At 45.6% G+C, this 27,246-nt stretch overlaps 1 protein-coding gene across 2 annotated transcripts in view; it reads left to right on the top strand.

Moving 5' to 3' along the window:
• Window positions 1–27,246, top strand: part of LOC142592644 (putative sodium-dependent multivitamin transporter) — a 117,237-nt gene that overhangs the window by 65,888 nt on the left and 24,103 nt on the right. For both annotated transcript variants that reach the window (XM_075704203.1, XM_075704201.1), the window contains exons 10-11: window positions 3,520–3,629; window positions 16,480–16,547. In XM_075704203.1, the coding sequence (XP_075560318.1) occupies window positions 3,520–3,629; window positions 16,480–16,547 (178 nt within the window). The remainder of the gene's footprint in view (window positions 1–3,519; window positions 3,630–16,479; window positions 16,548–27,246) is intronic.

The following is a 27,246-nucleotide window of genomic DNA, read 5'->3' as shown; positions in this document are numbered from 1 at the left end:
ACGCTTTGTTCAGTTTTTTTGTTGATTGCTTGACTGCCCCTACCGCTGCTTGTCAAAATAAGTCCATCCTGCTTTTTGGTGATTTTACCTTGCTGGAGTAACATGGCCTGGCTTCGCATAGATGCTGCGAAGAGATAACATCGATAGTGACCGAGTCGACAGATGCCTTATATTCGGACTATCAAATTCGAGCACTGAGCATTACCGATCATATTTCAAATATCCTTGACCTTGTCCTTACGACGCACGCTGTAAAGGTTTATCCGGTTGCCTTCTTCCCTGGTCTCAGTGATCACAGAGTAGTGACTGGTGCAATCATTTGCCACGTACATGCAAGCAAAAAGTGAAACACTTACGTTATATAAGAGATATTAGGCTACGATGATTGATGAACTTATAATAATAACAACTTTATTTCTATCTACTTGATGAATGAGGCTGCAAGTAAAGGCTGCTCGAGCACGAGGCCCGCAGCCCCCTTAAAGAATATTCGGCAACAACAATTCATGCACGCACACACATTTGCGCAATATATATATATATATATATATATCCAGATGTGCCCACATACGCGCATATACACATGTACATACATACGTGTGTACATACAGAACCACTGGTGTGCAGATCAAAAATACTCAGGTAGCTTGTGTAGCTCTCATGGTGAATACAAATGAAAGAATAGATGCCGCTGAACGTATATATCTGTATATATATACACACGCATTCACATACCCGTATATACATACACACTCATATGCATACCCATATATATACACACGTATATACACGAACATATATACATTCTAACCGAAAGGAAGTAGACTTATCCTGTAACTTAAAAATCCTGCACATACAAGTCTCTCAATTGCTGGGCCGTTATTTGCGTGACATCAACGCCGAGATTATTATATTTATTTAGAAGCATTGGCATCGTGTATGATAGCTTTTTCCTTAAATAATTTGTTAAGGGTGTGACCACCCACCATATTTTTTATGACGGTAACAGAAATTTGTCATTGAGTTTGAGGCTCTAAAGTTCTCGTGGAAAGGAGCAGTTCAGTTTAACTTCCCGCCTAAATTCAGTTGTTAACTTGTACTGGCATAATTTTAACAAGAAATTATTTTTGCTTCCTGAAATAAGTTTATAGTGTGCGAGTTGTAGTGGACATTAAGAGCGGCTGAACGAACTTCTTTTGCAAAGCAAGTAATTTCTGCCAATTAACAAATGTAGTTGTACCTCGTACTAATAAGCAATAGTAGAGTTATGAATAAGAAGAGAGTTATAAAAGAGATGTTTGACTTTAAACGGCAACAGCGATTTACATTTCCACGTCATCCCAATGACTTTAGATAACTGGATTTTGAGAGCGCCAATATGTTCGCCCCAAAGAACATTACTCGTAAACGTTGCGCCGAGAGTTCTCATACTAGTAACAATTTCTATTGTTTTGTCCCCATACACAATGTTAACATTTGAATTCACTGGTTTAACTTTATGTTTGAAGAGCACAGCTTTGGAGTTTTTTGTATTTATTTCTAATTGGTTCATTATTGACCAGTCCCTCAGCTTCGAGAGCATGGGGTTCGCTTCATACTCTATATCTGTACAGTTTGTTCTTGAAACAAATATATCGGTGTAATCAGCATGCAGGACATATTTCGCCTTTAGGTAAACATTCTTTACATCATTGATATAGGCGTTAAAAAGAAGGGGTCCCAAACCACAACCATTACAACCCTATTCAGCGAGCTCTTGGTATGAACAACGCAATGTCTACTGTGACTAGCGCGCTATAACGTGAAGCTATTCCAAAGTGTTCTATTTGACTTCTGCAATCAGGCCGTCCGCGATTGGTCAAAAATCTTTTGGACCACCTCCACGTCGCCTGTCTGTCACGCGATGTCACGAAAACCGCGATAGCTCTCCATGTGATGTGACGTTACACACTGTTTGTGCATGATTGAACCGAACAAAAGAAACTAGTTAATTCTTATTCGACGCCTTTTCGCCATTAGATCTCGGCTATCGGTGAAAAGTTTTAGGGCTGCTCTCGCTTCACCTGCCTGTCACGCGACGTCACAAAACCGCGAAAACTCACTGCGTCAGAGCGATGTGTACGCGCTAAAGAAGCAATAATATTCCCAAGAAAACCGATTCTTTTTTCTGAATAGCTGCAGGCTACCCCGTTCCGAAAGGAATAAAAAATGGCTGCCGCCGATCGCTCAGGCACTGGCTACTCGCACCTGCCGGAGAGTATAGGTTTATTTACGTGCAATAAAACTTCTTGCGTGGCCGTGAAACGTTTTCGAGCACTTTCGGACCGTTTACTACCTTACTCTGCCAACTGCTCATTGCTGAGGATTCGTTGCATGCACCTTCCATTGCATGCCGCCGCGAATTTCGACCAGCCACCGCAAGCTAAATAAGGGAAAGCGGACCAATCACAGACGCCGGTACAAGCCTGCTCATCCGGCTATCAATTTTCCGTGCGCGGGCTCGGCCCTATCGAATCCCTCTCCACTTATACGTACTCCTCGCCTTTTGTCAGCAAATTAGATAAGACAAGCCTCTTAGTGTGGGCAATGTTATTCCTGTTTAAAGCAAATAAAGGCGACCTCCTATGAAGGAGGAGAGCATTTGTTTTGTCTGTTCAGAGAACCCTGCGGGTCACCACCCGATGCTTGCGTCGGCGGTTAAGCAAATTTGACGTCAGGAAATAGAAATAAAAACGCATTGGACTAGTTTTACGCCATAGGGCCCCTGGTTACGTTTCAAATGGAAATACAACGCACTATACGATAGTACGTTCCAACCATCGTAGTTACAAAAAGTACGCAAGGAAGCCGATTTGTTATTAACCTGAAGCGCTTAAATAATCAAAAAGCGACTACTTCGATCAGCAAAAAAAGAAAGAAAAACCTGAAGCCAAACATACTTGGGAAAAGTACTACGCAGTTACAGAAAAATACAGAAGGCTACATGAACAACTGCAGGATATATTTTTGTCACTCCACCCCTAACTTCTATGCTCCATACTAACTCAGGGCGATTTTAGAGCCGATGAGATGTTAAAATGCCACTTCACTACGTTACGCAAAGAGATGCGTTTTCACAAGCTCACCTTTTACTGACTTTACGTATTATATATGTTATGAGTTTCCACTAATGAATTCTCCTGGATTATGACCAAGTGGCATTGTCAAGGTGATGGACCCCCTAAAAAATTCGTCTGAGATTAGTATAGGCCTTAAAGTGTCTAAAGACACAAAGCACATTACAAGCTATACATTGCCGCTCAAATTTCTCGCTCATAATTGTGATCCCTGCTACTGGCGCGTCGGATAGATTGCTCCAGTCTCCAAGAAAGGTGACCATTCCTACACTGGCAACTATTGCCAGAGTGAGAAACAGGGTGTCAATAAAATAAAGTATTCTAAAATGAATAATTAGCTTTGAAAACAACCTAGTTCAGTTTCGAACTGAAGTAGGCATAAACACAACCGTTTCCTTTGCAGCACCGTTTCGTCGGTGATCAACTCCCACGCGGCCACGTTTTATGCCGACGTCGTCGCTCCGTACACTAAGCTAGGAGTGAAGCAAACTATGCGGGCGACACATTTGCTGGGTGAGTCAGAGCCACGGTACGGTGCACGGTTGTACGGTTCGCGATGCTTTTTGCTGCGCTCAGCGGACCTGCTGCGCATGTTGCTTAAAATGCCACCTGTGCAGTCCTGCGTAAGGGAGCCCACAACTGTTCTCGTGCCTTTAATAGCCACATGCGGTGCCTTGAGCATGATTGCAATAACCCAGGCTTAGTAAAGGTATGCATTGCCTCGCAACTGCTGAAAGAAAAATATTCGCTGCCATTAGGGGAGAAAATGTCTATACAGTCAATGTTCTACCAAGCGCAATTTATTTGTGTAGGCTGTTTACCTAAATCATTATTCGATTGTATCCTTAAACTCGTGTTCTGATGGGTACTGATTGCTTGCATCGAATTTTAGGTTCTTATGCGTGTTTCACGCTACTAAACATTGTATAAACTTCGTTACCCTATTATTTCTTTCCTTCTTTCTTTCTTTCTTTCTTTCATTCTTTTCTGTTTTGTTTGCTTCTGCTAGATGTTTTTTATGGTACCTAATGCCTTCATATATTTACATTGTACAGATTTCACTCATGCTTGAACTTTTCCGTCCCCCCCCCCTATGTAATGGCCTAACGGGCCCTTAGGGTACTGAAATAAATAAAAAAGTAAAGTTCTCCTTCCATCACTGTTGCTTAATTACAGCCTTTATCTTTCTGTAAGCCTCTCTCTTTCGAAGTGCATAGCGACATCAGACGCGTACGTGTACGAGTACACATTAAACTCAGCTGTGGGAGGTGACACACTGAGGAGAAAAAAAAAACGCCTTTATATTATCAGATGCAGTCTTGCCAAAGTACGAAGAAACGTGCTACCAAATTAGGCCACCTCTGCATCTTTCTAACCAAATACCAAAGTTGCCTCCAAATACATTGTTAGCAAGTAACCCGTAAAGCTTCGCAACTGCAGAAAAACTCAGAAAGCTCGTGAACTACCCCTCTTACAAGCCTAAACACAGCAATGTCTGAATGATGTGCTTCGTCTGCTACATTGAGAGACCACAAGGGGCTGGGTTATTCTGATAACTACCAAAAAGTGGGTAGAAACGTGGAATGAAAAAAGCACGCAATTCAATGTTTTCCTGTAGGAGGTGTGGATTTCGGTTTTTTAATGCGGGAGCATTCTTCGATGAGTACTCCAGTGAAGTATATCCGCCCCATGATGCCTTATATCTGCAAAATGAATGCATAATTGGTTGACGTGACCTGTGTAATCTTTATAATAGCGCAATAGCAGGTGATCGGTAGTGTTAGAATAAAAATGCTTCTAACCGGGATTCGAACCATGGACCGCAGCATACGAAGCATTCTTCGGCGAGTACACTAGGAAAATCCTTGCGTCCCATGACGCCTTCTATCTGCAATATAAATGGAAAGCAGGTCATGTAACATATGTAATCATCGCTATATTAGCGTAATATTAGACAATTGGTCGCGTAAGAAAAAAAATACTTCTGGCCAGTATTCGAACCATATGCAGTAGCCTGGCCTGGAGAAGTCTGCGTGAGCCACATTACATTGATGGGACGGAAAGCTGCTTTGACATCAGGTCACATCACACCCTGTTCAAGTCAAAAGTAATATACTTATATCCATTTGCTCAGTTACCTAGAGTCCTACAGTGAGCATTCTTTGGGGACTATCCTAGCAAAATCAGTCATTTCCATGATGCCTTACATCAGCAAAGTAAATGCATCATTGGTCAAGTTAACACATGTAATCGTTATACAAGCTTACTGATAGACATTTGGTAGCGTTCGAAAACGAGAAACTGTTACGTTGCCGTCACCGCGTCAAGGTCCTGACAAAAATGAAAATAAAGTTCGCCCATGTAATAGTTATAATAATGTAATGGTATGATTGGTAGCGTTAGGAAAACAAGAAAAGTCTGGTGACCGCGCCATCACCGCGTCAATGTCGTAACAAAAAATGAAAATAAAAAATTAAGAAATCAGAAAAGCTGTGGTATGGCAAAAAAAAACGGTTGTGACGACGTTTCCGCTCACTTGTTAGGATATATATATGTTCAAAAACGTTAAGGTTGATGCCTCTTTCATACGAATCGGTAGAACACGATAGTGAAACGTGTATTCACAGAAGCTGTTCATTGCACGCTCCGGAGAACTGTGCAAATCCGCCAAAAGCCACAGGTGTTCGCAAACCGTACAATCGCAACCGAACTGGTTGTCAATAAATCACTTCTTTGACTCGCCACCCGCTGCAGCGAAAAGCGCGCGATTTGCGGGTCGGTGATCGCGTCACACGTTTGGTTAGCGTGTGGCGTCCTGTTGGCGAGCGGCGTCCTGCTGCCGAGTCGCTTCGGCGAAGGCACAAGCATTTTGGTCCGGCTCCTGTAATGTCTTGGGCAGCCAGTTGAGTTGAAACGTGCTCAGTTTCAGGAATGCGAGTGGCAGAGATCGAAGCGTGCGCCGCGAACGCGCGAAGGCGTTCCGCTTCATGCTGGCGTCTCTCGCCTGACCAAAGCAGTTCCGTTCCGTTCCAAAAACTTTTATTTCCATCAGAGAAGGAGACCCCCTACTCCCTGCCCCTGGCGCGCAGGCCTGGGGACAGGGGTGGGGGTCTCCGCGACTAGATGCAGGCAAAGAGTTGTTGGCTCTTCGCGGCCTCTGCCGCCAGATGGATGGCTCTCCTCTGCATGGCGGAGTCCGCGCTTTGCAGAAGGGTGTCCCAGGCTTCTCTACTATTTATCCCTTCCTTGACACCTGGGGAGTCTACGCATTGCCAGATTATATGGTCGAGGGTCCCCCTCTCCCCGCATCTCTTACATTTATCGTCTATATCTTCGTCTTTCAGTACGTGTGACGCCCATACTGGATTTATGTAGTTTCGTGCTTGCAGTCTGCGCCAGGCTCTCGCCTCTCTATTTCCGAGCTCCTTGTCCGGAGGGGGGACAGTTCTACGCTGAAGCTTATAGTTTTCGATTATTTCTGTGTAGGTCTGTAGTCTCTCGTCTAGTTCCTTGCAAGCGGGCGGCTCTGTTCCTGCCCGGAAGTAGAGATCTCGGGCTAGGAAGTGTGCCGCCTCGTTGCCTGGGACCGACGTGTGAGCTGGTGCCCATACGAGGCTGATTTTTCTGTCAATTTTCTTTCCTGTTAGTACTCGTATCGCTTCTGGTGCGATTCTGCCTTTTCCGTAATTGTGGATGGCTGTTTTGCTGTCGCTTATTATGTAGCTCGCCTTGGTCCCGACACAGGCAAGCGCGATGGCTACTTCTTCCGCTGCTTCCGGATTGCGGCTGCGTATTGTTGCTGCTGAGACTGCTTCGCCTTGGCCATCTACCACCGAGGCTACTGCCGCACTCAGTTTGCCGCTGGCCGCATCCGTGTACGCCACTATCTCCCTATCTATTTCGCTGAAGCGTCTGACCAGTGCTTCGGCTCTCTTTTCCCTCCTTTCTTTGTTGAAGGTGCGGTGCATGTTTTTGGGAATTGGGCCTATCCTTAGCTGTTCTCTGATTTCTCTTGGGATGTCACGTTTCTTTTGCATGCCTCTGTCTGTCTGCAGCCCCACCATGTTCAGGATAGCTCTGCCTGTATATGTTTGGCTGAGTCTTTCCTGTTGGGCGGTTTTAACTGCTTCGGCTGTTTCTTGCCATGTATTGTGAATTCCCATTGCTAGGAGTCTCTCAGTGGAGGTGCTTATGGGTAATCCGAGTGCCCGTTTATAGCATCTTCTGATTATCGAGTCTAATTTGTCTCTTTCTGAAGCCCGGATGTTAAGGTATGGTGTGGCGTAGCTAAGTCTGCTGATGACGTACGCTTGTACTAGCTTAACTAGGCTTCTTTCGCTTAGCCCTCTCCCCTTAAGAGCTATTCTTCTGAATATCCCGGTGACTTGTGCTGCATAACCTTCCAGTTTCCGTATGGTTTCGTCGTTGTATCCATTGCTTTGGATGAAAAGTCCTAATATTCTTATCTTATCTACTTTGGGTACTGGTTTGCCCCCAACCGTGATGTTGAGATCGCTGTCTCCTTTCAGCCTTAATGATTTGGGGTTGTACATTAAGAGTTCCGATTTTTCTGGTGAGCAAGTAAGCCCCCTAGTTGCTGCATACTCGATTACTGTGTCCGCGGCTGTTTGCAGTTTGTTTTCTATTTCCGCGTCGTTACCTTTGTTTATCCAAACATTTATATCGTCTGCATACATGCTGAAGTTTAAATTTTCTATTTTCCTTAGTTTAGCCGGGAGGCCCCTCATAGCCAGATTGAAGAGGAGTGGGGAGAGTACAGATCCTTGCGGGGTACCTCTGTTTCCCAGTTCTATTTCTTCCGATTCCAAATCATGGTATCTAATCTTTGCCGTCCTGTTTGTCAGGAAGTTCTTTATATAGTTGTAGGTTCTGCATCAAAGCAGTATTCGCCCGCAGACGTCGTAGCATTTTTGTGCCACTGAGAGCAGCAGTGTTGTTACTTGGTGTTATCGTAAGCAAAGCAGTAGGCGACGTGCAAGCACCGCTGATGAACGTTGAAGCTGCACACCATAGGCGACGAGGCGTCACAGACTAATCAGACGCGAAAGAAAAACCACGTGCGGAAACTGTGTCGTCACCTCAGCAGAAGGCCTACAACGCCTACGCCAAGCTACACCGCGTTGGAGCAACACCGCCTGAAAGCTCAGGTCCGCGCGCTATGCGAGGCCGCGTCGCTCGCTTCCACCGGCGCGCCTGGTGTCGCTTTTTTAGGATGGTTTAGTGCATCTCTATTGACCGCTCTATTAAGCGCGAGTGTGACCGCTACACAAGCGTGAAAAAGAAAGATAGACATGCGCTCATTTATAAACAAAGGCAGAACCTGCTGTGAAAGAGCTAGGGGTCTGGTCAGCTGCAGTGCACTTTATAAAGAAGATAGACGAAGTACTCTAGATGAGTTAATAACTGCGATACAAATCGCGGGGTGACTTCTGCAGTGCAGTTTGGCCGGCTTCTGCTTGATCGGCGCGCACCACGTGAATTCGCGATGATGTAAGAAACACTAGCAGCTCATCACCTTCATGCAACATGTATAATAGTACCCACTGCAGCTTTCCAAGATTGTTGCTCCCACAGGGCTGTTTATTATGTGCTAAAAATTCTAGAATGAAGCAAAATTTAAAGTCGTCAACCAAAACACAAATTTCGGTTTATTGGTCAAGGGCATTCAAAGGCACCATAAACAAATCACCCAATATCAAAATACACGCAGTGAAAAAACAACTAATAAAGCATCAAGGTAAAAAAAGTTGAACTGCAAGGTAGCAACCAGACTTGTACAAAAACATACCCTTTAAGTATCACGACATAAAAAAAAAGAACTCTACTCATAAACACACTTAACATTTGGATCATGTAACATATCGGGGAAGAACAGGTCACTGCAACAAGCATCTTTAAAGTAATTCTGTCAGCAATGCAAGCCACCCTCTGTGCGTCCGCGATTGATCAAGTATTAAAGCAATCATGGTTCGCAGTCAAAAAATACAAAAGACTTTGACCAATATGCAGACTTAGCACAAAACATATTTGCTGAAAATATTTGCAAGTGACTAGAATTAGGAACTTGGTTCCTTTCGAAAATATGACACTGCGAAAGCAAATCAATGCAATAAATACTCCACATACAAAAAGCACATGCACTGGGAATACAAGCAACACACTGACTGGTGATGTATTAAACTGCAAACATAAAATTATAAAAAACAACTATAACAACAGCAAATTACCCAGGCAAAAGTCCAGAAAAAGAGGAGAAAGCCATGAAAATAACCTAACTTTTGGAGAGGACAGTTAGCTTCCTTTTCTGAGTTCCGCATTATGAGATGACGTTCCCCGCAGGGGCGTCTGCGTAAGCAGGCGTTTGGTGTGTTGCGGCACCACATACCCGAGCACACGAGGGTTGGACCCTCCCGCGTGTAGCCGTGCGCGGCTTAGCCGTGTCTGGGGAAAAGGGGATCCTGGGGGTTGAGCCGATGCTGGGTGTCTGGACCTTTAAGGCCCCCCGGCGGAGGCAACACACCTCTTCGGCCTCGGCTTCACATAGACGGCACCTCCAGGCTGACCCACCTGGAGGACATCGGCAGTCGCCTTTTCCTGTCTCTCCCTCCTCGAATCTTCGTCTTTATCTCTCACTTTTTGACCTTTCCTGTATCCTTCTCTCTTCTTTTTACTTCCTTTCTCCTGGCGCCAAGGGTTAACCCTGTGTGGCTATCCAACCTTGGGTACACCATATTCGGTTATAGTGATGGCGTACGACTGGCGTCGTGCAGACTTGTACGCAAGCTCGGCCGCGTCCCCTCGTTGGGCTCCGTGGTGGGCGGTCGGCGCTGTTGCCGAATGCATACATTTTTTCATGGAAACTTCTTTCCCCTCCCTTACTGATCGCCCTCAGAAACGAGGGCGCACCGAAGATGTCTTCAAGTTTTTTGGACGCGAAACCCAGAACTTTCCCCACTTCCATGTAATTCATTCCGAAAAGCCAAACAAAGCAGTGCGAAACATCTCACCATTCCTTGTTTCAAAGTCCCTAAGTGATATTTTTGGTCCAGGTTACAAGGTGTCGAGGATGGCAAGCGGCGACCTCCTCTTGGAGCTCCGTGATGTAAAACAGTATGAGAAACTACCGCAACTAGTGTCATTTGGAGAAACCCCCATAACAGTAACCCCGCACCGTACAATGACCACCACCCGTGGTGTTGTGTCAGATGATGATTTGCTTGAGCTGACTGAAGCGGAACTACTGGAGGGCTTCAGCGAACAAAATGTGATCAATGTCAGAAGAATTAAGATGAGGCGGGATGGAAAAGAGATTCAGACGAAGCACCTAATAATTACTTTTGGATCAAGTATCTTGCCCGAATCAATCGAGGACGGCTACATCAAGCTCCGTGTCAGGGCGTACGTGCCAAACCCACTCCGATGTTTCAAATGCCAGCGCTTCGGCCACAGCTCGCAGAGCTGCCGAGGCCGCCAGACATGGGCAAAATGCAGTGCCCACGAACACACATCTGAAGCTTGTGAGAATGCTCTCCACTGTATAAACTGTGATGGGGAGCACGCCGCGTACTCGCGGGCGTGGCCATCCTGGAAAAAAGAAAAGGAAATTGTAACAGTTAAAGTAAAGGAAAATATAAGTTTCAAGGAGGCACGCAGGCGGGTATCGTACCTGCCCAAGAAAACCTTTGCCGATGTGGCGCGTCAGGGGGCAGCGTCACAACGGCCTCCGGCGGCTGTCCGACCCACAGGCAGTGAGTCGGCAGTTACGCCATCTGCCCCCGCGGCGGTTGCAGCTAGCGCTGCTCCGTCGACCCAGAATGAGGGACCATCGACTCCGAAGGTGGCCGCCGCCGAGGCTGTCCCAACCTCCCCGGTCCCTTCCAGCGCTGGCAACAGCCGGCGCAGCCAAATCCCGCAGGGTGCCCCATCGACCTCTGGGCTGGTGGGCGCAGGGGTCTTGCCCTCCAAGGCAGGACTCTCTCTTGTAACTTCTCGCTCGCAAGAGCACGTGTCCGGCGCCTCACAACAGGCAATGGACACAACAAATATCCTCAAGGCGCACCAAGCGCCTAAGGAGCGGCGAGGCTCCCTCCAACGCTCCAAAAAGGGCAGAACTCCCGTTACAGGGCCTCGAAAGAGCTCTGTAACCTAAGACATCACCACCGTTTCCGTAAACACAGCACCAATTTTTTCTTTAATATGGATACACAAATCATTCAATGGAATGTCAGAGGTCTTCTTAGGAATCTCGATGATCTACAAGAACTCATCTACCAACACAATCCAAAAGTGCTGTGTTTACAGGAAACACACTTAAAACCAAAACACACAAATTTTCTTCGACAACACGTTACTTTTCGCAAAGACCGCGATGATGCTCTCGCATCATCGGGTGGCGTTGCCATTGTAATTCAAAAAAGCATAGCGTGTCAACGTTTGCAGCTACGAACGGCCCTCGAAGCAGTAGCGGTTCGAGTTGTCCTGCTAAACAAACTCATCACTATTTGCTCACTTTACATACCCCCACATTACAAACTAAACAAACCTGAATTTCAGTCCTTCATAGATGAATTGCCAGAACCTTATGTTGTTCTTGGCGATTTCAATGCGCACAGCTCCCTGTGGGGCGACTCTCGTACAGACGCGCGAGGTCGTCTCGTTGAACAGCTCCTTTTTTCTTCAGGTGCGTGCCTTCTAAATAAGAAAGAACCCACATATTACTCTCTTGCAAACAGAACCTTTTCGTCAATAGATCTTACTATAGTTTCCGCGTCTATACTGCCCGAACTCGAATGGGAAGTTATGAGCAATCCTTACGGGAGCGATCACTTCCCCGTACTGCTAAGAACATCCAAAGAAAATGAATTTCCTCCACAAGCTCCTAGGTGGAAGATAGATACAGCCGACTGGGAGAAATTTCGAAATCTATCTAGCATCTCATGGGCTGATATGTGTTCTCTAGAAATTGATGCCGCTGTGGAGTATTTTACAGCGTTCATAATAGATGCCGCATATAAATGCATATCTGAAGGAAGTGGTTTGGCATGCAGACGGCGTGTCCCGTGGTGGAACGACGAATGTAGGATTGCTCGTAAGAAACAGAACAAAGCGTGGGGGTTGCTACGCGATTCCCCCACTGCAGAGAATCTTATTAACTTTAAGAAAGTAAAATCTCAAGGCAGGAGAACCCGCAGGCAGGCCAGAAGAGAAAGCTGGCAGAAGTATTTATCGAGTATTAACTCGTTTAGAGATGAGGCCAAAGCCTGGAACAGGGTGAATAGGATTAGAGGGCGCCAAACATATTCGCTCCTTCAGGTAAACACACAGGGCGATACACTGAAAGACCAGGCAGACTCACTTGGGGAGTATTTTGAGAGCGTGTCAAGTCTAACAAATTATTCGCAATCCTTTCTAAAATACAAACAAATAGAAGAATGTAAGCCACTCATAGGAAAATGTCGAAAGAATGAACCATACAACTGTCCATTTAGTATTGCCGAGTTCAGAGCTGCCTTGAGATCATGCAAGAGCTCCGCACCGGGTTCTGACAGAATTATGTATGAAATGATCAAAAACCTACACAATGACACCGAAGTTACACTACTCACAATTTTCAACACTATTTGGGCTGCGGGATACTTTCCAACTGCATGGAAAGAAGCAATTGTGGTCCCTGTTTTGAAGCAGGGGAAAGACCCATCCATGGCGGCAAGCTATCGCCCAATAGCTCTTACAAGCTGCCTGTGTAAGGTTTTTGAAAAAATGATTAATCGCGGACTCATACAGTTCCTTGAACTCAATAATATACTTGATCCCTATCAGTGTGGCTTCAGAGAAGGCCGGTCGACAACAGATCACCTTGTACGCTTTGAAGGATATATTCGGGACGCATTTGTACATAAGCAGTTTTTCATGTCAATATTCCTTGACATGGAGAAGGCATATGACACAACATGGCGCTACGGCATCTTGCGAGACTTGTCGGAAATGGGCATCTGTGGCAATATGCTGAAAATAATTGACAGCTATTTGTTTAGTCGAATCTTCCGAGTGAAAATCGGCAACGTATTGTCGCGACCTTTCACACAAGAAACAGGTGTACCACAGGGAGGCGTGCTGAGTTCTACGCTCTTCATCGTGAAGATGAACTCGCTTCGTGCTTCGCTACCACCTGCCATTCTTTATTCTGTCTACGTTGACGACATTCAAATCGGCTTCAAATCCTGTAACCTCTCAGTAGGCGAGAGACAGGTGCAACAGGGCTTGAACAAGATTTCCAAGTGGGCAGACAAAAACGGATTTAAAATCAACCCCCACAAAAGCTCTTGCGTTCTTTTTACAAGAAAGAGAGGCCTGTTTCCGGATCCTTCCTTAGAACTGTGTGGACACCAAATACCTGTCAACAAAGAGCACAAATTTCTGGGTATTATACTTGATTACAGACTCACTTTCATTCCACACATTAAATATCTGAAAGAAAAATGTCTAAAAACAATGAACTTAATGAAACTTCTATCCCAGACTACATGGGGTAGTGACAGGAAGTGTTTAATGAACCTATACAAGAGCCTAATTCGGTCTCGATTGGATTATGGTGCTGTAGTATATAACTCTGCCGCCCCGAGCGCGCTAAAGATGCTAGACCCTGTTCACCATCTAGGTATCCGCTTAGCCACGGGCGCTTTCAGAACAAGCCCGATTCAAAGCTTATATGCCGAATCGAATGAATGGTCTCTCCACCTACAGAGATCATACATTAGCTTTACATATTTCCTTAAAGTACGCTCCAATCCTGAACATCCATGTTTTCATACCGTTACCGATATGACGTGCGCTACACTTTTCAGCAATCGCCCCTCCATAAGACAGCCTTTCTCGCTGCGTGTGAAGGAGCTTAGCGATGAAATGCATATCCCACCCCTCAAGCATCGCTTAATGCACGTAACCAAGCTCTTACCTCCTTGGGAGTGCAGGTGATACAATGTGACATATCTTTGTAAAAGTTACAAAGCACCCTCCTGAGGCCGAAATCAGAATGCATTTCCTAGAACTTCAGTACAAACACTCCTGCGCAGAGTTCTACACAGACGCTTCGAAGTCAAATGCCGGGGTATCCTATGCAGCCGTCGGCCCATCCTTCTCGGAATCTGATGTACTGCATCCGGAAACAAGCATCTTTACGGCCGAGGCCTGCGCATTACTCTCTCCTGTGAAGCATATAAGATCAAAACTTCCAAAAGCAGCGATCTATACAGACTCTCTAAGCGTCGTGAAGGCCTTAATGTCACTGTACAAACATAAAAATCCCGTATTCAGTGAACTGTATTCGGTATTGTGTAAAGCGTACTCATCTAACCAGAATATCATAATATGCTGGGTCCCTGGCCATAGGGGAATCGAAGGTAACGTTCTCGCGGACAAGATGACCACGTCAATCACATTTCAAGCTGTTAACCCTACCGCTGATGTGCCTGTCACAGATCTGAGGCCTTTCCTACGAATTAAACTGCGAAATCACTGGCAGTGCACGTGGGACGCGCAAACAAATAACAAACTGCACGTTATAAAGCCCCAGTTAAGTTTTTGGCCCTCCCCAACAAAATCTCGGCGAACAGATGTCCTATTCTGTCGCCTCAGAATAGGACACACATTTGGCACCCATAGTTACCTGCTTACTGAAAGTGAACCTCCAACCTGTGGCAGATGCGGTGAGAGGCGTACCGTCCTCCACGTGCTCCTAGAGTGTCGGGAAGCCGAAACGGAGAGAAAGAAACATTTTCCGCTTGCTTACCATTATAACATCCCTCTACACCCGGATATGTTTCTCGGCAAGGAACCGTTTTTTGACACCAAGGCAATCCTCAACTATTTAAATGATGTCGTACTACACGTTATATGCCCATTAAATTCGTAGAGCATCCTCGCTCCAGAGGATGCCACTGCGATAACAGTTTTGCATAGCACATGCCTCCAGGCCCTTGTTCTTCAAGGGCTCTAAGGAGGCAACAGTGCTCTAGCATATCTTATAACCATATATATTTTTACACATCGTATCATTCTTTTTAAATGCATCTTAAATGTTCATAGTACACGTCATAAGACATCGCCATAATCTTATTGTACAGATTTTGCGCACTTTAGCGCGAACATTTTTAAGGCCCCTCTACAGCCACGTCACGCCAACTTCATCGAACTCATGATTTCATTGCAAACTCATTAACATGGACATGGCGCTCTGTGGCCATAATTGGCCCTTGCGCTATTAAAAACCACATATCATCATCATGAGATGACGTTGACAGAAGGTCATTTTTCCTTTTGCACTATGTTATTTAGAAGAATGTTTGCTGCTGAATGCAGCAATAGGTCCATGACTTGTTCATGTCTATGGCCATTCAAGCATGTGTCAAAGTTTACAATTCTAGTAAGACCTCTGTTGTTAAGCATATCAGAGCAGTTCACTGGTCTTCTAACTTCAAGAGCCTAAGGCAGTGTTGTTTAATGTTGCTAAATTTTTGATTGGTAACTAGCCTTTATCGTTTACTAGGGAGTGTCTTAACTTTTTTGCTGGCACATGCCCTGCTTGTACACTGTAGGGGCGTAGAAGACGCGCCATGTGCTCCGTGGTCCCAGGAACACACGGCACAAGAACACTACTCTTTCTGCACGCACCTGCTGGTGCGTGCAGAAAGGGTTAGCCTACGGACCACGGAACGCACAAACGAGTCAGCGTAGCCGCTTTCATCGCGATGCATTTGTTGTCTGTCGGCAACGACGGCTACCGGTTTTTTTTTTGAAGAGCCATGCTAAAAAGTAGTTATGTAGCAGCATTGACATCAATGCAGGCTCTTGCTGAGATGCTGACAATGACGGACACCTTTAGAGAACACCACGCAGAGGTTCTAGCTGTGGCGCTGACACTATAGTGTGAAGTATAAAACTGATTTTTGTAGCAGAAGAGAATGATAGGTTGTCAGCGTGCGCATATTGTCTCTTGTTGTGGTTTGTTATATATAAGAAGGCTATCTTATAGCGCAAAACTGCAGCAAGATGCGACAGAAGCGAGAGTCCTTGTTTATTATTCTTTCTTTTCCTTGACACAATAAGATGGAAGGCTATTTACACAGGTAAGGAGTGCCAGGAAATAACGTTCAGCGTAGTTCCTTAGTCACCCTAACAGCGAGGTACAAACGCTACGCAGGTACAAGAGAACGACATCAGCGCATTTCCTGTCTTGTGGCAATGCCTTGTTTCTAGCACAGAAGAAAAACAGCGTTTGTGTCTGTTCCTACGGCGTTTTTTTTGTTTGCTTTCCTCTCTGCCTTACACGCAATGCACTTTGCAGAATTCGGCAGCGGCACGCTGATGACTGCTTTCGCCGTCGTGGTGCCTTACATAGGAACTGCGATGCGGGTAAGTTGACGAGCCTTGCATTTTCTTGCTTCAACATTCGGTAAGCGAGTATTTTGATAGATGTTAAAACAAACTTCAATTGTTTACAACAAATTGAAATTGGTTCTTCAGTCGCGTATCGTGCAAACATTTGAACGCCAGTGGTTTTTTCAATCATTCATTTTGACTTCTCGTTTTAAAGCAAGGTAGTGTCGCCAGACACAGTATACATGTTCAAATATATATTGATATGGGCAAATGGGCTTCACTTGAGGGCCTTAATTGCAATGCGGGCCTGAAGGGCCGCTAGCTCTCGCCTTCCTCCTATTCTCCTTTCCTGGACCGTACTGTCGTAATCCCCGCTTCACAGGCAAAGCCCGCCGGCCGAGTCCAATCACTGGCGAATGATAAGGTGAACATGCTTTGGACAAGCGACGTGTGCAAACTGGGAACAGCTAAACGGCAACGAGCTGAAATCAAACGTGCCACCATGTAGGTCAAGTCACTCAAACGATCTGCGATGACTCATGGGCCAGTATACTGGGACATGAACTTTTGTCACAGGCCATGTTTGCTTTGAGCGGTCAACAGCCATGCAAACTCTCCTTTCGTGTACGGTACAGGCGGATGTCAGGTGTCATATCGCTCCTTCGCTCGATGTTCTGACGCTATAGTAAGAGAACGAGCAATACGACAGGCTTCTTGGGCTAGGCGTAGTGTTTTAGCAATCAAACACTCGCTGTGAAAGTTAAATGGTAGTATTATGTCCGTTCAGTTTAACAGTGAACGTGCATAAAACAGGTAAAATTGACTGTAATCCGTCGTCTCATGCTTTGCAGTATTATGAGCATACATGTGATGAATGGAAGTACGTCATTCCAGTCATTGTGGTCAGTAGACACGTACACGGTCAGCATGTTAGTAAGGGTGCTGTTTGCGCATTCGACAAGATCATTGGCCTGAGCATGATAGGGTGTCGAATGACGGAACTACGAAGTGGAGAGACGAAGAAATTCTTGCACGGCGTCCATGCCGAACAGGCGACCGTGATGACTAATGGTTTCGCTGGGAACGCCTTGCAGGAAGAATAATCAAGCAAAGCAAGAAGGCTACAACGCGTGTCAATGCCTAAGATGCAGTTTCTGCGTAACGGGTCAGGTGGCCGACGCATACGATCACCCATCTGTTATCGTTGTATATTACTGGGAACGGGCCCAATAGATATGCAACCACTATTTCAAAAGACACTAGGGGGTGGTAAAGAATGAAAGGAACCCGGAGAAAACGTCGAAGAGCGCTTGTAGCACTAACATCGTTCGCAAATGCTGACGTATTGCTTGACTGTAGTATCACGCATTTTGGGAAAGTAAAAACGCTCCTGTGCCCGCTTAAACGAACTAATAAACCCCAGATGACCAGATGTCGCATCCTCGTGCATGGCTCTCGATATTGGCGGCGAGGAGTTACGGAGTCGCCATCTGTCGGAAGCGCCTCACTTGCGCAGTAAGAGGGATCACGCGGCACGCTCCTCATAGGTTTCGCTTACGGCGCTCAATAAAAACACCACGTGACAGCCCTGCTGGACATTTATGCAGGTACTCTCAAAACGAGGGAAGTTTTTGACTGTCCATATAATAATCTTGGGCAAACTGAAAACACAGAATCGTTTACAGATGCTGTCTCTTTACCAAACACGCACAGTATGTGAACGCCACTGCGCGCGGTCGCCGCGATGGAGTCTCCCGAACCGGCTTCTTGCGTGAAGGCTAGGCAAACGCTGAGAGTAAACTATGTGAAATATGTTTTTATAGTGGGCTGTCTCTATAACCAAAGGGGGCATAACAGAATGGAGCCTCAATCCAGCGATAGCATGATTTCGCAGCGACCAACTGCGCGTCTGCATGCATGTCCGCGCACAATGTTTTGCTTTCGCTGTGAGCATGTTCTCGCACCATCCCCTGAGCTTTAGGCCGCAGCATATGAGCATGTGATAGTACGCTAGAAACCGTTGTTGCGTGGACGCTAACTGTTCAAAAATATTTCCGTTATCGAGACTTCGACGCCTAGCTACGGCGATTGTAATGTGCCGTCGCTACGATTCAATCTTTTTTTGTCTTCTAAATTCTTGGACATTTCAATATTATTTCTCCAGTTGCGTCGTACTGTAAGTGTATCCGTCTTCTCAGCAGGCGATTTCCCTCTGCTTGATTTTCGTAACCCAGTGCATTATTCATAACACAGACATGACCTATGCCATGCCTTTTTTAATTGTGCGTCTTAACGCTCCCTTTCCGTTCCAGTGAACTTGCCAGTATCTAGCATCAACAAGTTCATAGACCAAGCCGTCATGACATTAGCCAGGCAGCGGTCGCGGTCGAGTGCTTCAGTGCGCGTTTTCTGCGACTCACCGAACATCGCGCAGTCCCGGCGCCGTAGCAGAAATGTTCCTCGCGTCTGTGCTTGCTGCATACCCGAGTTGTAGCTGATGGCTGTCTGCCGCTTCTAAGTTTCGCCAGCCAAGCTTCACGCAGTTCCTTGCCCGGTGGCTCCGTGTGAATAAGGCTGACAACGGGCTCCGTTGCGTGCGTCCGGCACTGCGGCACCGAGCAAGTAGCCTACCATGCTGCACGCCTCCAAAGGCGGCCACCAGCCTATTATAGTACTTTCAAATGTTGTCAAGCAGACACCCAAGGCGAGAAAGCCTCACCACTGAATCAGAACCGTGGCGCAGGTGGGACTTTAAACTTTCGTTTTCGTCTCGCTTCGGCGCTCCCGCAGCAGCCGCCGCGGCTGCTGTGTCCACGTGATCCCCATGCCACGTCACGCCGACGGTGGCGCTAGTTTTTCCAGTGGTCGAGCTCGCCGCCAATGCCGGCTCAAACAACATGCCGAACCACCTGAAGAATGCGCGCACCACTGGCCGATTAGCCATTTAAAGCAGGCAGTCTCATAAACAAAAGTGACCCTTAGCCCTGGGACGAGACTCAGCGACAAAAAGTGGCCCCAAACTAATATCATTTTAAAGCCAGGCTTTCCTTAATTTTTTCTTCTACTTTTCCACTGCTGCTGCTGCTGCTGCTGTCGGGGCTGCTGCTGTCCTGCACACCGCGTCCGAGGGCGGTTCAGAGCGTGTATATTTATTTTATTCTATTTATTTATTTATTTATTTATGGTACCCTCAAGGCCCGAAGGCATTACAGAGGGGAGTGGGAAAACGGGAGGTATAACAATAAAGTACGGAAAATAAACAATACAGTGTGTTAGTAATTACTAATTATACAATACTATGTAATATCTTGCCCAAAATTTGTAAGTACGACACACAATGTAAAAAAAGTAGCATGTTGATAATTCCTGTTATTACAATGTTAATCAGTGTCGACCTTAGTCGCTTGTAAGTACGGCAAGTAAATGAAATAACATGTTAATAATTCCTAATTATACAATGTTAGCTAAAGCCTTACGAAACAGTTTGTTGTCGACAATAGATACAATTTCACGGGGAAGGTGGTTCCACTGCCGTGATGATCTGGGAAAGAAAGATTGACTGAAAGTGTTAGTGTTGCCTGTTTGAAGTCTGACCTTATGGTGATGATCGATGCGGCTCGATAGGTAATGAGGTTGAGAAATGAAGTTACTGTGAAGGGAGGAATGGTAATAAAATTTGTGAAACAGTGTCAAACGTGCTATTGTTCTACGAGATGCAAGTGATGGAAGAGATAGATTGTCTTTCATTGATGTTACGCTAGCGGTACGGTTATAATTTGAAAATATGAATCGGACTGAGTTATTTTGGACAAGCTCGAGTGAAGAAATGAGGTTTTCATGGTATGGGTCCCACACAGCTGCAGCGTATTCTAATTTAGGACGCACTAATGACTGGTAAAGTAGTAATTTTAAGGATGATGGAGCTTTGGAAAACTTGTGGCGTAAGTAACCGAGCATGCTATTAGCTTTACTTATTATGTACTGAGTGTGAATGTTCCAGGTTAGTTTTGCTGTTATATGAACACCTAAGTATTTGTATGAGTTAACGGGTTCTAGAGGAATATTATCTAGATAGTAAGTAGGAAGAGTACTGGTGTTCCTCTGCACGCGCATAACTTTACATTTATTAATATTAAGTTCCATGAGCCAAGTGTTACACCAATCAATCACATAGTCCAAGTCAGACTGAAGAGCATTAGTGTCGTCGTTAGTAATTATTTCACGATATATCACACAATCGTCGGCAAACAAGTGAATATGAGATGTCAATGAAGAAGGTAGGTCATTAATATAAATCAGGAAAAGTAGGGGCCCTAGTACTGATCCTTGAGGCACACCAGAACGAACCGCAGTCAATGATGAATCATAATTATTCGCAGTAACAAATTGATGACGGTTAGTTAGAAAACACTCAATCCATTTCAGCAGGTTACTGTCAAGGTTTAAAAGACTCAGCTTGAATAGGAGCAGTTTGTGGCAAACCTTGTCGAATGCTTTGCTAAAGTCTAAAAATATACAGTCGGCACAGGAGGCGCGGTCTAAAATACAGTGTAATCTATGAGTGAAAGATATTAGTTGGGTTTCACAAGAGAATGTTTTGCGAAAACCATGTTGAGCAGGGGTAAAAAATGTGTTCGAGTCAAGAAAGTTAACGAGATTAGTAAATATAACATGTTCAAGAAGTTTGCAACATGTGCTGGTAAGCGAAATCGGGCGGTAATTCAGGGGTGAGTTTTTGTTACCAGACTTATGCAACGGAACCACCTTCCCTATTTTCCATTGAGCAGGCAGAGTACAAGTGTTTATTGATTGCTGGAAAATATTAGCAAGTATTACAGAACAGTATGTGTTAGTGTTTTTCAAAAACTTACTATTAATGGTATCATAACCGGGAGCTGAGTTTAAAGGCAAATCATCAATCAGCCTAGCAATACCTGCAAAGTCAAGAGCTATGGGTTGCATAATGAGATAGTTGTAGTGCTCTGTGTGTGGTTGATCAATGTGCGATGAAGTGGAAAAATTATTTGCAAATGATTCACAGAGAATGTTTGCGCAAGCTTCATTTGGAATAAATTCACCAGACTCATCTTTCAAGGTGATCGAGCTATCAGAAGACGGGTTAATGACGCGCCAAAACTTTCGGATATCTGTCGTAAGCATGTCAGGTAATGTATGGGATAAGTAATGGTCTTTAGCATTTTTTAGCGCAGTTAAGTATAGATGATTGGCAACGTTATAGGTTTTCCAAGTTCTTTTACTTGCAGATGATTTAGCTAAGCGATAGAGACGTTTTTTTCTGTTAGATAGGCGCTTTATATAAGAGTTATACCAAGGAGATTGAGGATTAGAAGTGATGATGCGATTAGGAATGAACTTTTCAGTTAATAGGCGTACTTGGTCTACAAATATATCCCAATTTGACTGGACCGTACGGTTCTCAAAATCAACAAAAAATGTTTGAATAAATGACGATAGTTCATTGTTAATGGCTTCAAAGTTGGCTTTCTTGTAATCGCGTATTACTTTCTTAACTTTTATCCTTTTGGGATAGCAGACTTTTAAACCGAATGTCAGTAAGGTATGGTCGCTAATACCAGGTAGGTATGTTATAGAGGAAGCAATTTCTGGTCGATTAGTTAGGATTAAATCAAGCGTATTAGCGGTTCTGACTGATGATCTGGTAGGCTGAGTCACAAGTTGGGAAAATGAAAATAGGGAACACAGTTCACAGAAATCTTTAGCCTGAACGGAAAAAGGCTTTACGGTGGGTGGATGCGTATTCCATATTAAATTTGGAAAATTAAAATCGCCGAGCAAGAATAACGGTGTTGTAGGAAAACGGGAAAAAATTAGATTAATAGCATCGTGTAGCTGTTCAGTGAAAGTGGCAGATGACGAGGGTGAGCGGTAGCAAACGCCGAGGATTATCTTTGTGTGACCGAGAGTTAGGCAAGCCCACGTGGTTTCAAGTTCAGTGTTAATATTTATATGAACTGATGGAATATCTTTAGAAATTGCGAGAAGGACGCCTCCTCCTCGACGTGCAGATCGGTCACAGCGGTAGACAGCGAAATTGCCGGCGCCACAGAAAGTATCATAATCGCGCACATGTGCAGGAAGCCAAGTTTCTGTCAAGGCAATAATTTTTGCATCGCATGTGTCGATTGCCGAAGATAAAGAATGAAATTTATTTACAAGACTTCTTATATTTGTAAAAAGAATAGGCAAGTAAGGTAAAGCTTTTTGTGATGTTAGGCCACTACCCCTTACGCTTCCCTATTGTAACGCACGTAGTGGAACCGAATGATTCTGTAATGTGCCAGATGCACTCTGCGCTCTTTCACGGACGCTATCGGTAGATGCATCGTAAATATAACATTTATTGTTCAGAAACAATTTATTGTAGCGGAGTTTAAAGTTAGGGGAACCGGGTTGACTGGTACCGAACTCGATTAACTTTTTGCGAGCAGCGCGGGTGGGAACCGAGAAGTCTTCGCTAATAGTAAGGTTATTTTGTTTGAATTGATCGCGCAGCGCGAACACTTTCTCCCGGGTTTTCGAATGTGAAAACTTTGCAACTATGGGGCGACACTTGTTAGGATCGAAAGGGCCGAGGCGATGTGCGCGATGGAGGGCGTCATCAGGAAATGTATCGAAGAATGATTTAATCGTTGATATTAGCTTGGTCTCGGTTTCTTGCCATGATTCTTTTGTGTCAGGGATACCGCGAAATATTAGGTTATCACGGCGCGATCTGTCTTCAATGTCAACGAGGTGTAAGTCAAGCGCTTCCAAGCGACAGGTCGTACTGTTTACCTTGTCATTTACTTCTGAGATTGCTTTGGTTACTTGGTCGACGGTTTTAAATTTTTCTTCAAGTAAATCTAAGCGATTTTGGAGACCGGTAATTTTTGTTTCAATGTTTTTCTGGCCATTTTTGATCGACTTTACGTCAGCAGCTAGTTCGGCTTGTGTTTTGGAATTTTGAAGCGATCGAGTGTGCAGATCCTTAAGCAGTTTGAATAAAACGTTCATTTGTTCTGAAGGATCAGAAGGAAGCGATTCAATATCAAGCAGAGATTCAGAACGTGTGTTAGGTCCAGGGTTAGTCTCGACATCCCCCGAACGTAATAACAGTAGGATAACAGAAAAACATTCGTGCACTGTGTCAAATAACACCTGTGGACACGGGAACAGTACCAGGTAGCGGTTATCAGATTTTTTAGCATGAAGAGAGGCAATTATACGCACCTGCATAGTGAAAACAAGGCGATTAGGCGTGGTGCCACAAGCGCTGTTCCCGTGTCCACTGAAGTGTAGGTCGATGGGTCGGCAGCTTAAATCAGCCTCTCCTGGTGATGGCTGTGTCGATGTGGCTGGCAGGCCGAAGGAAACGTCGAGCGAATAGGTCGGTATCTCGGCTGGCGTATCGCTGAAATAGGCTTCGTTCATGCCTGAGGCTGGCACAAGTAAATGGGACGGTGCGGGTTCACGGGATAAGCAGGACGACCATCCGAAGATGATAAAAAGCAAGACCTGCATAGTGAAAACAAGGCGATTAGGCGTGGTGCCACAAGCGCTGTTCCCGTGTCCACTGAAGTGTAGGTCGATGGGTCGGCAGCTTAAATCAGCCTCTCCTGGTGATGGCTGTGTCGATGTGGCTGGCAGGCCGAAGGAAACGTCGAGCGAATAGGTCGGTATCTCGGCTGGCGTATCGCTGAAATAGGCTTCGTTCATGCCTGAGGCTGGCACAAGTAAATGGGACGGTGCGGGTTCACGGGATAAGCAGGACGACCATCCGAAGATGATAAAAAGCAAGACCTGCATAGTGAAAACAAGGCGATTAGGCGTGGTGCCACAAGCGCTGTTCCCGTGTCCACTCTCATGGAAGAAGCGTGTCAGAGAAGAAAAGTGACGCGAACAACTCGTTTGGACTGCACCGCGCCGAATGTGCACAATACCCTCTGGAACTCCCGGTTTGTCGTCACTTTAGCCTCTTGATATCTGTAATTATCCGGGACCCCCCGCAAGTGCTTCCCTTTGTACGAACGTGCAAGTCCAGAGGGACGGTAGGAAGAATGAAAGAGAGCAGGGGGCACAGGGGGCAGGGAATAGGTAGGACCGACGCAATCACGAATCGAATAAATAACAGCCTAGCTTCTCTTCGCTCGCAGTTCCTATAATATACAAGGGGGGGGGGACGCGAAATGGTGATGTGAGAAGGCAAGAAAACGCCAGATAAGGTTTAGTTCAAGGTGCGGTGCGTTCGTGCTATTTGTGAAAAATAAAATCATGCACATATGTGTAGCTGACAAGTTATGCAGTGCGCGCAGAAGCAGAGCGAATTAAAGCGCACGGCTGGGTCTAGGCAACACAATGCAAGCAGTCGCACGTCAAATGAACACTTCTGTGCCCGCTGCGATAGCTTTGTGGCTATGGCATTGTTCGACGTCGTCGATTTGACAGAATTGTCACGTAGTAGTGACGGTAAGGAATACAAAAGCAATACTGTGAATCATGAAACATATTTATTGGGAGAGCCTGCGCGCACAATGACAGGGTACATTTAAAGCACAACTATAGCGGCGAACACAGTCGGCCATCGTCAAAATCTTATCTCCCTGTCAAGCGCATCGGCTTTTATACATGAGCCATCGAAGGTTCCAGAGTAATCTCTGGTGCCCGCTTGTCCTCCAGAAAGTTTTACGCAATTCGCTTCGTACGAGCAATCAGATTACTCAAGCTTCGGCGACAACGGAGACCAGCAAGAACCGTCGATAACATTCGAGAAACTTCCGATAAATGCGGGCGCGTCGCGCGCTGAGCGATAACATTTTTAGACGGTGAAAAACGGTCACCTGAACAAGATATACAAATACACGTGTCAATGCCCCCCTCTCAAAAAGCATCGTCCCGATGCTACAAACATGACAGGAGAGCAAAAAACAACAACAAAAGGACACCTATTAAACAGTACCACAACAACGAATAAAAAAAATGGAAAGTCACAGAGTCCAAAAAGAATTCCGAAGTTCAGGTATGTCCAAAAGTACGTTAGCATTGGTAGAACGGCTTAGGTCGCATAACATGGTCTATTTCAGGTCGTGAGCCGCACCGCGGTGATAGTGAAATGCCGTCTGGCGCGACCTCATAGTCGAGTGCGCCAATGCGTCGGATGATCTTGTAGGGTCCGAATAGCGGCATTAAAGCTTCTCCCTAAGTCCTCGTGGGCATATAGCGATCCAAACCCAAACACCGTCGCCGGGCTGGTACTCGACTTAGCGTCGTCGAAGGTTGTAATGTCAGCTGTCGGTCCTCTGCTGTTTATTGGCAACGTTGGTGTAGTCTGCGTTTGGGCTTGGGTCACGGCTTTGCGGAGGCGTCCGGTACATGAACACCTAGCAGCTGCCGGCTAAATAAAATACAGCCCCGTAATTCAATTCAAGTTTAATGCTTCTGCCACGATGCGATGTGCCATGTGACGCAATGACAATGCTCAACCCTCGTAGAGGTTATGAAATATGGCGCACAAAACACCTAAAGCAAGCACCTCCCCCTTTGTGTTTTGTGTACTGCGCAGATAAAAGAGCAGTGGTGCACGCAAGGTAAAGTTTAAGATCTACTCACCACTCATGTGTTGGACAGAAGTTTCAAGAAATTAAACATACACCGTCAACATCACCGCTTATTATCGTCATTCAAAGCAAACAGCACAGAAAGCTTCGTTTACATCGATTCCCGTAGTGCGTGGGATCTGCATAATCGTTTCCATCTGTCTTGAAAACCGCAGAATGTGGAAAGGTGGCAGAAATGGGAGTAAAACAGTCATCAATATTGTCTGCATCGCATTCTGTCATTGCCAGAGATAAGCGGCAGTAGCAGTCGGTGTCTGTGTGGCGACGACCAGCCTTGTAAGACATCCCGAAGTCGGACTCTTAAGTGACAGCTCCCACAGTGCCAGACGACCGCACGGATCACGGAGACGTACCAGTCAGTGCAAAATGCGAAAAGAGATCACACAAGCAAACAGAATAAAAAGAAAAGACTTCAAAGCAACCCTTGGCCTTCCCGAATGCCTTAGCACAGAGAGATTTCAGGAACTGGATCTGCACAATACTTTTGACGAGTGCGCAGTCGCGACGTTATATGCTCAGAAAGAACGACTTTGTTCTTCAACTCAGGGCAGGGAAGTATTGGCGAGGCTAGGTTTTCCCCTGAGACCGCAGTATTATGGAGAGGAAACGGCACAGATAGACCACAACGTTCGATCGCAAATCGCTGTGGCAGCGTTTCCCGAAAACATGCACCCCATGTACCATCCCGGACGACGCAGAGCAAAGGTAAAGCCTCTTCAGAAATGCTTTTTCGTGGGACTGGGAGTGTATTACACGGATGCCAGTCGAAGCAGCTAAAACACTTTTAGCATGGTCTCTACGCGTAACAACAGCATAACAACGGCATCCGCCAAAACCACCTTGGAATGTGTGGCAGAGGCTGCAGCCGTCGCCTTGGCCAGCCAGGAAGCCGAGCGCCAAACAATTTCGGCTGCTATCCGAATGACAAGCGGCTTGCCGCGTCTTTATAAATGGAAAGGCACCCGTATCAATAATCAAAATTTTAGGCAGTCTACTAGAAGGGCACCACACTATCATATGGTGTCCGGCACACAAAGGACTGGCAGAAAACGCGAGGGCGGACCGTGTTGCTCGGTGATTAGCGATGACCTTCCTCC

Source organism: Dermacentor variabilis, chromosome 9, assembly GCF_050947875.1.
Source record: "Dermacentor variabilis isolate Ectoservices chromosome 9, ASM5094787v1, whole genome shotgun sequence".
Taxonomy (NCBI): domain Eukaryota; kingdom Metazoa; phylum Arthropoda; class Arachnida; order Ixodida; family Ixodidae; genus Dermacentor; species Dermacentor variabilis.
The sequence above is the reverse complement of the archived record's forward strand: the minus strand, read 5'-3'. Positions and strand labels throughout refer to the sequence as shown.